The sequence below is a fragment of the Hoplias malabaricus genome, chromosome X2 (genome assembly GCF_029633855.1).
Source record: "Hoplias malabaricus isolate fHopMal1 chromosome X2, fHopMal1.hap1, whole genome shotgun sequence".
NCBI lineage: Eukaryota > Metazoa > Chordata > Actinopteri > Characiformes > Erythrinidae > Hoplias > Hoplias malabaricus.
The window spans coordinates 21,883,172-21,895,294 of record NC_089819.1 but is presented as its reverse complement, the minus strand read 5'-3'; the positions used below and the strand labels follow the sequence as shown (position 1 = coordinate 21,895,294).

At 40.8% G+C, this 12,123-nt stretch overlaps 1 protein-coding gene across 1 annotated transcript in view; it reads right to left on the bottom strand.

Annotated features, from left to right (window-relative positions):
- The window catches only part of LOC136676679 (KN motif and ankyrin repeat domain-containing protein 1-like), a 60,227-nt gene that overhangs the window by 16,788 nt on the left and 31,316 nt on the right, over positions 1 to 12,123 (bottom strand). The window contains exon 2 of the mRNA XM_066653836.1: positions 7,813 to 7,935. Coding sequence (XP_066509933.1) covers positions 7,813 to 7,849 — 37 coding nt within the window. The 5' untranslated portion in view covers positions 7,850 to 7,935. The remainder of the gene's footprint in view (positions 1 to 7,812; positions 7,936 to 12,123) is intronic.

Genomic DNA, 12,123 nt, shown 5'->3' with positions numbered 1-12,123 from the left:
CTGCTTTTTGGATTCTGAAAAATGCCAGGAAATCCTACAATTTAAAAAAACGAGGATTTTCTGCCTGAATTTAATCCAGAGAAGGCTGTTTGTCTTTGTCAAAGTTCCCTGAAGAGGTTGCCTCAAGCTGTAAAGTCGTAGTCCTTTTCTCAAATGCAAATGGATTACTCTGTTTGGACATGATTGGCTGAGGTAAAAGTAAAGAAACAAAATGAGCCAATAGGTTTTCAGAGAGGGGGGGGGGGGGATTCACAAACACTACACAGAGAGGTATGGCTGTGTGACCATTGAGCTGTTTATGAACAAAGTCACACTTTGCCAAACGTGGGTGGATATAAGAGTAGGTCAATATCTTTGCTACGCTTAAAGGAATATCTCAATACCTAGTACCATTCATTTACTGTTAGCAACATTAGCACTGTCCAAGTCTTCACTTTAAAAACAAGAAATCTTACCAGAGTCAGGAAATAAATAAAATTTTGGGTGAAAATATTTGTATCTTTCCTTAGTAAATGATTATCGACATAATTAATGAAACTCTTTTCAGTGTTTATCTAAGACTGATTCAAACAGAGTGACATGATTGTGCTTTCATTCAGCTCTGGGTTTGCAACTCGTCTTGCCAGCGCATTCACTGTTCTCCAAAAGCAACATTAGTGGAGAGTAAACAGCTCAAAATAGACTTGCGCAGACAGCCTTGCTCTTTGGCACTCTGCACTGCCTGACTTTTCTTTGCACAGCACACAGAGGGAAGAGCAGACAGAGACTAAGAGGAGCCAGGGGTACTCGCAATAAGATATGATGCTGTCAGCTAGGCATGAGAGGATCCTGAACATGTTCTCAGCTCCATAAAGTACCCAAGGTTATCTTAAAGTAACGGTCTGGATAAACTTACACGGTTCCTTACCTTACTCCAAATGTGGTCAATCACACCTGACAGAGTCCGTGTCTTAAGTTTGATTCTTCTTTTGTTGTTAACAAATAATGAAAGCTAATATTCTACTATCACTTTTCAAAGTGCATGACTAAAACTGTGCATACACAACAAGACTTGCGCGTTCCTGTAAAAACGACACCATCTATTGGATAGAGTCTGTGGTGTTTTTTTGTTGTGAGGGCATGAAATGAACACTAGACAATTATACAACATCGCAGATCTCTCAGTTACAGCTACAGAAATATTAGGCAATACAAGCTTGACTTGAAACAAAACACCTCAACATTTGGGTGCATAAATTCTGAACATTATAAAAGACTCTTAACCTAGCATTTTGCACTTACACCTCTGTGGTCTGCTGTATGCACTTATGTGCATCCCTGCTGCTGAATTTTATATTTCATTATTTTTATATATACATTTTAGGTAAAAAAATTTTTCATGTCCACATATCAGACCACATGAATAATTGAATCCATTATAATACATTCATCCATCCATCCATCCATTATCTCTAACCCTTATACAGTTCAGGGTCACGGTGGGTCCAGAGCCTACCTGGAATCATTGGGCCAGTCCTTCACAGGGCAACACACTCACATTCGAGTTGCCAATCCACCTACCAACGTGTGTTTTGAGACTGTGGGAGGCAACCGGAGCACCCGGAGGAAACCCACGCGGACACGGGGAGAACACACCACACTCCTCACAGACAGTCACCCGGAGGAAACCCACGCAGACACAGTGAGAACACACCACACTCCTCACAGACAGTCACCCGGAGGAAACACACACAGACACAGGGAGAACACGCCACACTCCTCACAGACAGTCACCCGGAGGAAACCCACGGAGACACAGGGAGAATATACCACACTTCTCACAGACAGTCACCCGGAGCTCGAATCAAACCCACAACCTCCAGGCCCCTGGAGCTGTGTGACTGCGACACTACCTCATTATAATACAAACTGACACACATTAATGGAAGTACAGGACTATGTAGGCACACAGGTTTCCTTATTTCTCAGTCACTCTCGATGAGTAACCGTGCACTGTATCTTCAGTACAAAATTAAGAATGATACTGCAGTTGCCAAGAAGAAAATTGCATAAACCACAGCTCAGTTCATTAAACAGGTCACAAACAATAAACACAGCTGTTCAACTCTAGGTCCCACTAGGGTTGTCACGATACCAAAATGATGACTTGCCTGAATATCTTGATACCGGTACTGAAACCATACCATTGCACAAACCTAAAACGTCAGGACAAATAACTTTCTCTACAATCTGAGGGCAGTCGGCAAAAATCGCTGGTATCTGTTAAGTGTGACGCCACACGTGACGTTTCGCCATTTCTGTGTCCAATCGCGCCTTTGGCCCCGTGTCATACGTTCAAAAGACTTGTACACTGCTTGAATAAAGCTGAATACCTCAATCGTGTGATCTCAGTTCAGAAAAAGGAATAAATTAAAAATAAAAGGAAATAAACGTGCCTTTGGCAGCACTTTATACACATTCGCGGCTCATTCTGGGTCGAGGGACCGGCGTGTCCCGGAGCTCGAGAAGCCGTGGAGAGGGAGAGAGCCGTCTCTCCCTCTCATGTTCAGTCCTGGTGTTCTAACGAGGTGTGCTACCAATGATTCTTTTCTATATAAAAGTAGCTAAGTTTTGAAAAAAGAAAATTGCTGGTGCTAGTCATGTTTTTTGTTGTTTAAAAAACTTGCAACAAGGTCTGAAAAGTCGCTAAATCTAGCAGCAAAATCATTAAGAGAAGGAGAGGAAACAAAACACTGTGGGCGCACGCTTGCCCCCTGTGGCACTCATTGGAAATACCGCTCTTATCATAATTATTCTTAAAAGTACTGGTACTCATTATATGAGGTATTGTACCACTTTTAATGAAAAAGTATTGAGATACTTTTCTAGTATCTCACCACTAGGTCCTACCATAAAGTATTTTACATTCTACCTTTCCATGAGTATTGGTTGTATTCAAGTCTGGTTAACTACATTTAAGAAATGAAGGGCACTTCATTGTTTTGCTTCTCAAGTCTGCAACCTTCGTATGCACCAGAGTTTCCAGAAGTTTTGTGGCTAACCAAATCCCATGTCTCCCACTGGGATGTGTTTTCACATCCAGGGTCACACAATGGAATCTGCATTTCTTTTCAGAGAGCATTTAAGTCACCTTGGTTAGAGGAACCTACCAAGTGTTTGCAATGAAAATAAAACAGACAGGAATGTTTGGCCTTGATACTGCCCAAATGCACAGTGCAGGAGAAAAACAAAAACAGTACAGGTCACATCATTTTAATGGCAAAGGATTTCTGCGGTCTCTTGAACTTAGTATCCCAACCCAGACATGCAGATTTCACCACTGAAAATATACTGAACCAATGTATATATGTCCGAGTTAAAAATGCTGTCATGTTTCCAAAGGCCATCGTGTGTTGAACTACAAATCTGTGTTCAACTAGTCCTACAGGTTCACTTGTGCAAAAAAAACAAACACCACCCTGCATCGTTTGAACACAGTCTATGATGCGTGTGACAAAGATCACGTGTCTAGAACATTTAAACAAATTTGATGGGTGTTTGAGAGACATGAAGGTGTAAGAAACACAATGGTTTTACATTACAGTGGAAAAAACAAACCCACAGCCTTAAACGCTTTTCAACCTTCTCAGTATGACGTCAGGCCTCAAGCTTGTGCCCAAATTTGCTTAAAGCATTAAAAATGACACATTCAGAAATAAATGTGAAAGAGTCATCCCCACGTTATTCCCGTAAGTTAAAGAGCACAGCACAGCCAGGCCACAGAGTATCACTTCTCCTGAACATGACCCAAAACAGAAGGCCATTCATTTATTCAGCTCCTATTCACCCACCTCTGAATCCACACAGCAATGAATATAATACTCAATTTAGGTACGAGGGAAAAGCAAGCGCTGTAGCTGATTACCACAGAGGCTCTGGACCTAATCACAACTTTTATATGCATGCAAACACTGCAAGTGAACAGGGGTTCTTTTTTTTTTTTTTTTTTTTTTTTTTCTCCTCTCTCACACTGGCCTGGTATTTCCTGACCCGGCCCAAGGAAACCACGTCAGTTCGCTGCAGTTTAATTACCCCAGGGATCCACGTCAGATCGAGGCCTAACAAACAAGCAGGTAGCAGCACACAACAATGCAAATGTGGTTGAGGAATTCTAAGAATAAGCCATGAATGCAGGAAGCAATACAAAGCAAAGCACAGTCAGAGAATATCCAGAACCCCAGGTCTAAGCTAACTCACATGCAACACAGGGGTGGGCAAAACAAGTATTAAAAGTACTTTTATAACGCAAACAACAGCATCTAAAATTTTGAGAGGATAAAAATAACACTAACGCCACCCACAACCGGGTTATTGTTAAGTGCACACTGTCCAGTAGCAAGGACAGTTACAACTAATCATGATAAATATTTGCTTCATTGTTTCTAAAGTTTTTAAATAAATGATTCAGAGAACTAGGGTACATGTTTTACGTTTGAAAGAGCATTGTGCAAAACTGATGAATCCTACTCGTGCAAGTGAAATACATAGGCTAATAGAAGCAGTTTTATTTTCCTGATCAACCAGTTTATAACGACATAATTAATCCGTTAGGAAAATCATAGTTGCACCCTGAGTAACAAGCAGCTGTTTTGATGTCAGTCTTATTTTATTAATGAGCATACAAAAAACAAACAGATATCATGAGACCTGAATATAATATAAGAGACCTGGGCCATATTGCCACCCTTATTGCAACACGTCCAGTACTAGCATCACTTCAGCCAATAGCAACAGTAACTGAAGCAGACTTGTTTTAGTAGACTTCCACATCCGTCCTTTCATACATGTCACTCAGTGGTAGGTGTGAGTCATTGTCGTGCTTCTTTCTGCTTGGACTTGATGACCCATAAAACAAATTCTGGCAGTAAAAGTCCACAATGTTCAGGAAATGTTTAAGAGACAAGTGCAAACACTGCTCTAGAATAATGATTGGGCCTTGCTTTATTATATTAAATCACAGGCATCAGTGTGAACAACCAATATAAGTTAAGCTGTGATATAACAAACATTAAACAATGCAGGCAGTAAAGGCCAACAATGAAATAAGAAGTTGATTGGTTAGTGAAATGATGAAAACTGAACTGAGTTCTCGACAGGCCAGTCTCCTTCCACTGCTCCATCCATCCATCCATCCTATATCCACCGCTTATCCGGGTCCGGGTCGCGGGGGAAGCAGTCGGAGCAAAGAAACCCAGAACTCCCTCTCCTCAGCCACCGCCTCTAGCTCCTCCGGGGGTATACCGAGGCGTTCTCAGGCCAGTCGAGACATAGTCTCTCCAGCGTGTTCTTGGTCTGCCCCGGGGCCTCCTCCCCGTTGGACATGCCCAGAACACCTCTCCAGGAAGGCGTCCAGGAGGCATCCGAACCAGATGCCCGAACCACCTCAACTGGCTCCTCTCGACGTGGAGGAGCAGCGGCTCCACTCCGATTCACTCCTGGATGTCCGAGCTCCTAACCCTGTCTCTAAGGGAGAGTCCAGACACCCAGCGGAGAAAACTCATTTCAGCCACTTGTACCCGCGATCTCGTTCTTTCAGTCACTACCCAAAGCTCATGACCATAGGTGAGGGTTGGGACGTAGATTGAACGGTAAATCGAGAGCTTTGCTTTTTTGCACAGCTCTCTCTTCACCACAACGGAACGGTACCGAGCCTGCTTTACTGCTGACGCTGCACCGATCCGCCTGTCAATCTCACGCTCCATCTTTCCCTCACTCGTGAACAAGACCCCGAGGTATTTAAACTCCTCCACTTGAGGCAGGATCTCACTTCCAACCTGGAGAGAGCACTCCAGAACCTTCCACTGCTGCACAGGAAAAACTATTTACTCCATCCATCCATTATCTGTAACCCTTCTCCAATTCAGGGTCACAGTGGGTCCAGAGCATACCTGGAATCATTGAGCACAAAGCGGGAATACACCACAGAGAGAACACACCACACTCCTCACAGACAGTCACCCGGAGGAAACCCACGCGGACACAGGAAGAACACACCAACACCTGGTGTCACCCGGAGCGGGACTCGAACCCACAACCTCCAGGTCCCTGGAGCTGTGTGACCGCGACACTAACCTGCTGCACCACCGTGCCGCCCAAAAACTATTTACTAAAATCCTTAACACTACTTACATATATGTAACTGACAGGTGTGTAATTGAAAGAAGGTAAATTCAAATACCATCACTGCCCAACGAAAAACACGTATCTCCAAAAACAGTAACTTTGCAGGAGAAGAAAATAACCTTCAGTAGAAGACAATGTAAAAAGGTTTAATTCCAAGTAATTGTGGAGCATTTCTATTGGTCCATTAATCATCAAAATTTAGCACACAGGGTATGTTCAAATGATGTAGTAAACATGGAGATATGTTTTATTAATTAGACAGTTTATAACAATTCTTGTTAATATTCCTTGAGTGGGCCTGAAAGCGTTATTGTTCAGTGGAACAACTTTTCCCAAAAAGGAGAAAACAAACAACTGAAAGCCACGTAGCAACTAAACGAGCTGGCCCTCCCCCCAGGGAAAAACTTCCATCAGTTCTTGATCAATGAGGCCTCAAACTGCTCGGAGGCACCACTTGGCAACCTTCTTCTAACACAAGTTCCCTGGCCATAGCTAGCTGTGGAGTTTGTGCCATATGGAGTTTGGCCAAGGCTAAAATCCCCTTTCTCCAGTCACTGACCTAAACTGGATCGTGCAAATATCATAGTTGGGCCAAACTGTTCAAGAATGTGGCTTTATTATATACTACACGAAAAGCTATTTAGACTTCTTATATCTCTGCTAACTGAAACAGCCCTGCTAAGCAACAGCCCTTATGAGTGTTTTTAACATTTTAGCATTTTCTCATCAATGCTTTTATGGACTTCCATTGGTTACACGTTAAATGGAGATAATGCTAATGCGCCGCTTCGTAAAATAAAATGAATACACTAGTTTCTTCTCTCCCAAGATGTCGTAAACAGGATATGCGACCAAACGTAAGATTTCGTTCACTCTTTCATGTAATCACACAATTTAACCAACAATTTAATTGGTTAACACAGGCTGTGTATAATAAATTAAATGTAACTTCTCATGATTCTGCCTGGTGGACGTGCTCCAACGATTAGTCCTGATTATGACGGCTAAAATACCTGAACTACGTTAAGTTGGACGAACTGGCTATGACAAATTTTGTAACAATACAGAGTGAAGCCCTAGTTAATAAGTTAAACGCTGCAGTAAATCTTTGAGCCTAAATGCAAAAATACAATGTTACAATATTTTTTTTAAACACATCTTTTTGTTAATAAAATTTCCATAAATTGGAGTTGAAGTACTAAAAATGAGAAATGCCGAGTACTGCACATTGAAACACTCAAACATTAAAATAAACATTTCCTACTTCATTAGATCTGAGTGGTGAATAAATATGAAGAGGAATGTTAGGAAGCTGCAGGTACGAGTGTGGGGCCTGGCACAGCTACCGCTGCATATTTCACAGTGTACTGAGAAAATCCACCTCAGACTCAAAGCTGCAGTGTCTACTTATGACATTTTCTGGACACGCTAAAAACTACTGTGAGTAACCTGGGTTATTTAACGCTCAAAACAAGTCACTGAAAATTAAAATTAAAAGACAATAACAATTAAAAGCTGAGAGGAACCTAGTAAAAAAGCTCCACAAAACTTAATTTTTGCTACATGGCCCCCAATGTTACAATGGTTCATATTAGTTCTCCAAAACAAAACGCAGAACAACGAAATTAAAAAAGGAAACAGTGTCTTTACCTGTGGTGTTACCATTAAGCTGCATAGTTTGGGCCATGGCTACAGCAGGTCACTCTCACCCCCACACAGGTGCTGAATGGGGTCATGCAAACACCATGCATCCAATCCAGTTAATCATGCAACCTGTTAACCGGGAAAACAAAAAGACAGACCACAAAGCAACACATTAAGACCATGCGATGGATATTATAGTAGCAGCCCACAGGCAAGGTCAAAGGCAAAATGACTTAATGTTCATACAGATTATTAGCATTTGGCATTCTGAACTGCAGTGTTTGTTGTCCTCATATGGTTTGTATGATTTCAAAACACTGGAGAGTTTACATTTAACCACAGGAGAAAACAATGACAAAGCTTCAGCAACTAATCTGGGTCAAAGCATTACATTACGCCATGAGCAAGGTACTTTTTAAATTGTACACATTTGCAATCCGTGTAATGTTTAAACATTAAATAAACAAACAAATTTTATATATATATATATATATATATATATATATATATATATATATATATATATATATATATATATATATATATATAGAGAGAGAGAGAGAGAGAGAGAGAGAGAGAGAGAGAGAGAGAGAGAGAGAGAGAGAGAGAGAGAGAGAGAGAGAGAGAGAGAGATTTTACATTTAAGGGCATGTTTACATTATGTATTTCTTTCACTGATTTGGAAGTACATAATATTTAATATACCGTCATTAGTTCAGATCCTTGTCTGAGAGATGTTCCAGGAGTGCCAATATTACACCATAAAGGCACACTGACTTTTGATGTATCACACTGCAATATAAATGTAACCTAGCAAGGACACCAACGCTTACAATACAGAGCTGTACTAAAACTTTTTCACACAAAGGGGTTCATGCACCTTATAATGAACACAGTAAAAGAGTTACGGCTCATTGGACCATTATCTGCCTTCTGATTTGTAAACAAAAGAAAATCCAGGAAAAAAAAAAGTTAATTGCTATGTCTGTGTGGTTTCTGTGACTGTGATTAACTCGAGTCGAAGCACGTCTTATTTCTCCGCTGCTCTCGTTCACCAGCTCAACAGCGATACTCCAAATCAATCACTTTTAACTAAAACAGAGAGAACTTGGCATCGTTTAGTGTATGATATATATCACTACCATCTGAATCTGCTGTAAACAATGGTTAAACCATGATGCATTTATCTCTGCTTCTGTCCTGATTTAGACAGAGAGCAGTTCTGGATAACGCAGCCTTGTTTCCCAAAAAATCTGGTGTGAACCGGCTCGCTGGAGAGAACCACGGTTAATAAAATCCTGGGCAGGTCCAACACCACACAAGTTAAAGATCCAGACTTCGTTGAAAAGAGCAAAAGGGAATGTGTGACGGAATGGAACTATTCTACTTCACGGAAAATTGATAAACAATGTTTTACTGTTTTGTTCATTCATTCATTATCTGTAACCCTTATCCAGTTCAGGGTCGCGGTGGGTCCAAAGCCTACCTGGAATCATTGGGCGCAAGGTGGGAATACACCCTGGAGGGGGCACCAGTCCTTCACAGGGCAACACACACACACACACACTCACACCTACGGACACTTGAGTCGCCAATCCACCTACCAACGTGTGTTTTTGGACTGTGGGAGGAAACCGGAGCACCCGGAGGAAAGCTACTGTTTTTTTTTTTTAATCATAAAACCTAATAATAAATGATAAATAAACAAGCGATAACGAACTGTGATATAATGCAATATTACACTTGAGGTTTGTGCTGTAACGTGAGATATGGCACTGGTGTACTGATCTTACAACCGCAGCACATCACTGCCAATATCTCACATTATAGCATGCCCTCGTTATTGCTTAATCGTTCACTGTCCACATTTTGCTTTTTTGTTTAGCGTTAGGGCTACAAAGGCACCTTGGCCTTGACAGAAGAAAACAGATATCCAAGACTTTATAAGCATCCAACATTCACAGTTCAGCTGAATACAGAAGTCATTTTATACACCTCATGTACCATCTTCATGCAGAATGTTGGCATAAATATTTTTTATTTTTTTATTTACTCAGTTTCTACAGGTCAAAGTGTCATTACAAGTAAAAGCGTCCTTCAAAACTAAATTTTAGGTTCAACATCCCACAGAAATCCATAAGAAAATAATTTCTGAAAATATTTTACGTGACAAAGGGGGGGAAAATGAAGGCACAGATTCAGTCGAAAAATCAATGCAGGCCTGTTACTGATGAGCTAATGACCTTTGAAACCTTTCACTGAAGCATACACAAACAGCTCAATTCAGCACCTTTCCATCGCTGCGTTTGCTTACACAGAGTCAGTGTCACGCGTATGGAAAGGCTGGGTTAATACCGGCCGTGCTACTAAGTACAGTAGAGCTCTTTCTATGCCTTTTAAGTGCTAGGCTATGAACCATGGTTTCACTCTACGCTGCCACCCAAGACTGGATGAAAATAAATGTGGGTGCAACATAATGAGGTCAAATATAGAAGTTGAAATTGGGTTAACTAGCTTTTTGCTCCAGGTCAGCTCAACAGCTGTTTATCTCTGATGTGAAAAATAAACATGGGTGGGTGGGAGGCTTAGATTCTACCAATCAGAAGCTTGTATCAGGTCCTTTGTCTGTTAAGGCTCTAGAATTAATCATTGGGCGTCATGGGACTAGCTCAAAGTCCACAGCTGGAGTATGAACACCACGGTAGGTGATACAGAAGTCAATGGTGATCAGAATGAAGTAGACAGGCATAAGACATGTGCAGACCAGACAGAGGCTGAATGCACAGCATGTACTGCCTCAAATTCCTTCAGAAAGAACAGCAGGAGGAAGGAACAGATGGGATTATAAGATCATGTTCCCAAAGGAACATAAACAAATACTGTACTTCAAGCAAAGTTTCATCAAGAAAGTTCTTCTGGGAAAAATCAGCCAAAAATAAGATTTACACAGTTTCCCCCCGCTTTTTCTAATTGTAGTTAATCGGCTTATTATCTGGATTCTACATTGAATTCGTTAGTTTAAAAAGATAATTCAGCTAACAAGTAACGTAAGCCACTGCTAACCATGTAAAGACGTCAAACATGTATCCCAAATATGCTTGCTTAGATGGTTTCTGGCATTGCATTATGTAATGTTTTCATTATTTAAAAAAGTACTTGAGATGTAACCTACAATGGCTACTACCACTGCTTTTAAAAAGTCATCGTCTTTTTGTTAAATTTTATGTAGTACACGTCTGTGTCAGAAACCACGAATCTGTATTTAGGAATATTTAAAAATTCAACCAAGTGAGGTACAATTCACATCACATTATAATATAATAATATGCAAGTAGAAATGTGTATTGTTCCTCTTCATATTAAAAAACAAAAATAAATGCATAATTCGCCTGATGGTCTAGCCCTAACCGTCACAGTTCAACCGATTGACACCAAAAGGATCAACATATAGATGGGTGATTTTGTGACTAAGGCCAACAGTGAGGACGTTCTAACTCTTATAAGCTTCACAATCAGAGTCTCTTAGGCATTTGTGTAATCTCGAAACAAGCTGCCAGTACATAATTTAGGACTAAGGCAAGGCCTGCCGAGTTACAAATACATAAACTGCACCCTAGTTCATCTGCTTGGGGAATACTGGGGAATGCCCACTCCATGACACCACCACACCCCAAAAAGCAAACAAACAGAATTCCTGTTACACATGCATCACTCATGGCTCAAAAATCAGTTCAATAAGAACAGCAAGTACAAGCAGATGTGTAATGCACCATATGCTGCTCCATATGCAGTGCAAAACTGACCAAAAATCTCAGGGGTATCACAGTCCATGATGCAACACATCTTGGCAACCTATGACATGGAGAGAGGGGTGTAACATTAAATTGTTATTGCTTTAGCAAATTTTTAACCTGCACAAAACGTCTTCAGCAGCATTAACCAGAAAGCAAGAACAAAGAAGGAATCTAAACATTACAACTTTCCTGAAAATGATGGTACAAGACCACAATGCTGACATTGAGTGACATTTCAACAACAGTTACATTTTAAATGTTTAAAGGCTAAGCACCAGCTATATGACAGTGTCAAACAAATAAATACAGTGGAATTTGAGTTCCTAACTTGTGTTTATTGATAGTCAGAAAACATGTTATTTCTTACTAATTCAAGGAATAAGGGTTAATAGACCGTTGGAAACCAACGAAAGGTGTTCAAGAGCCTCTGTAACATGGAGGTAAACAGGGTAAGGACACTTACTTCGCCTGTTTTAGTTGGTGTTAGTTAACGTTAGCTTGACTTGCTAAACTCAGTGGCTCA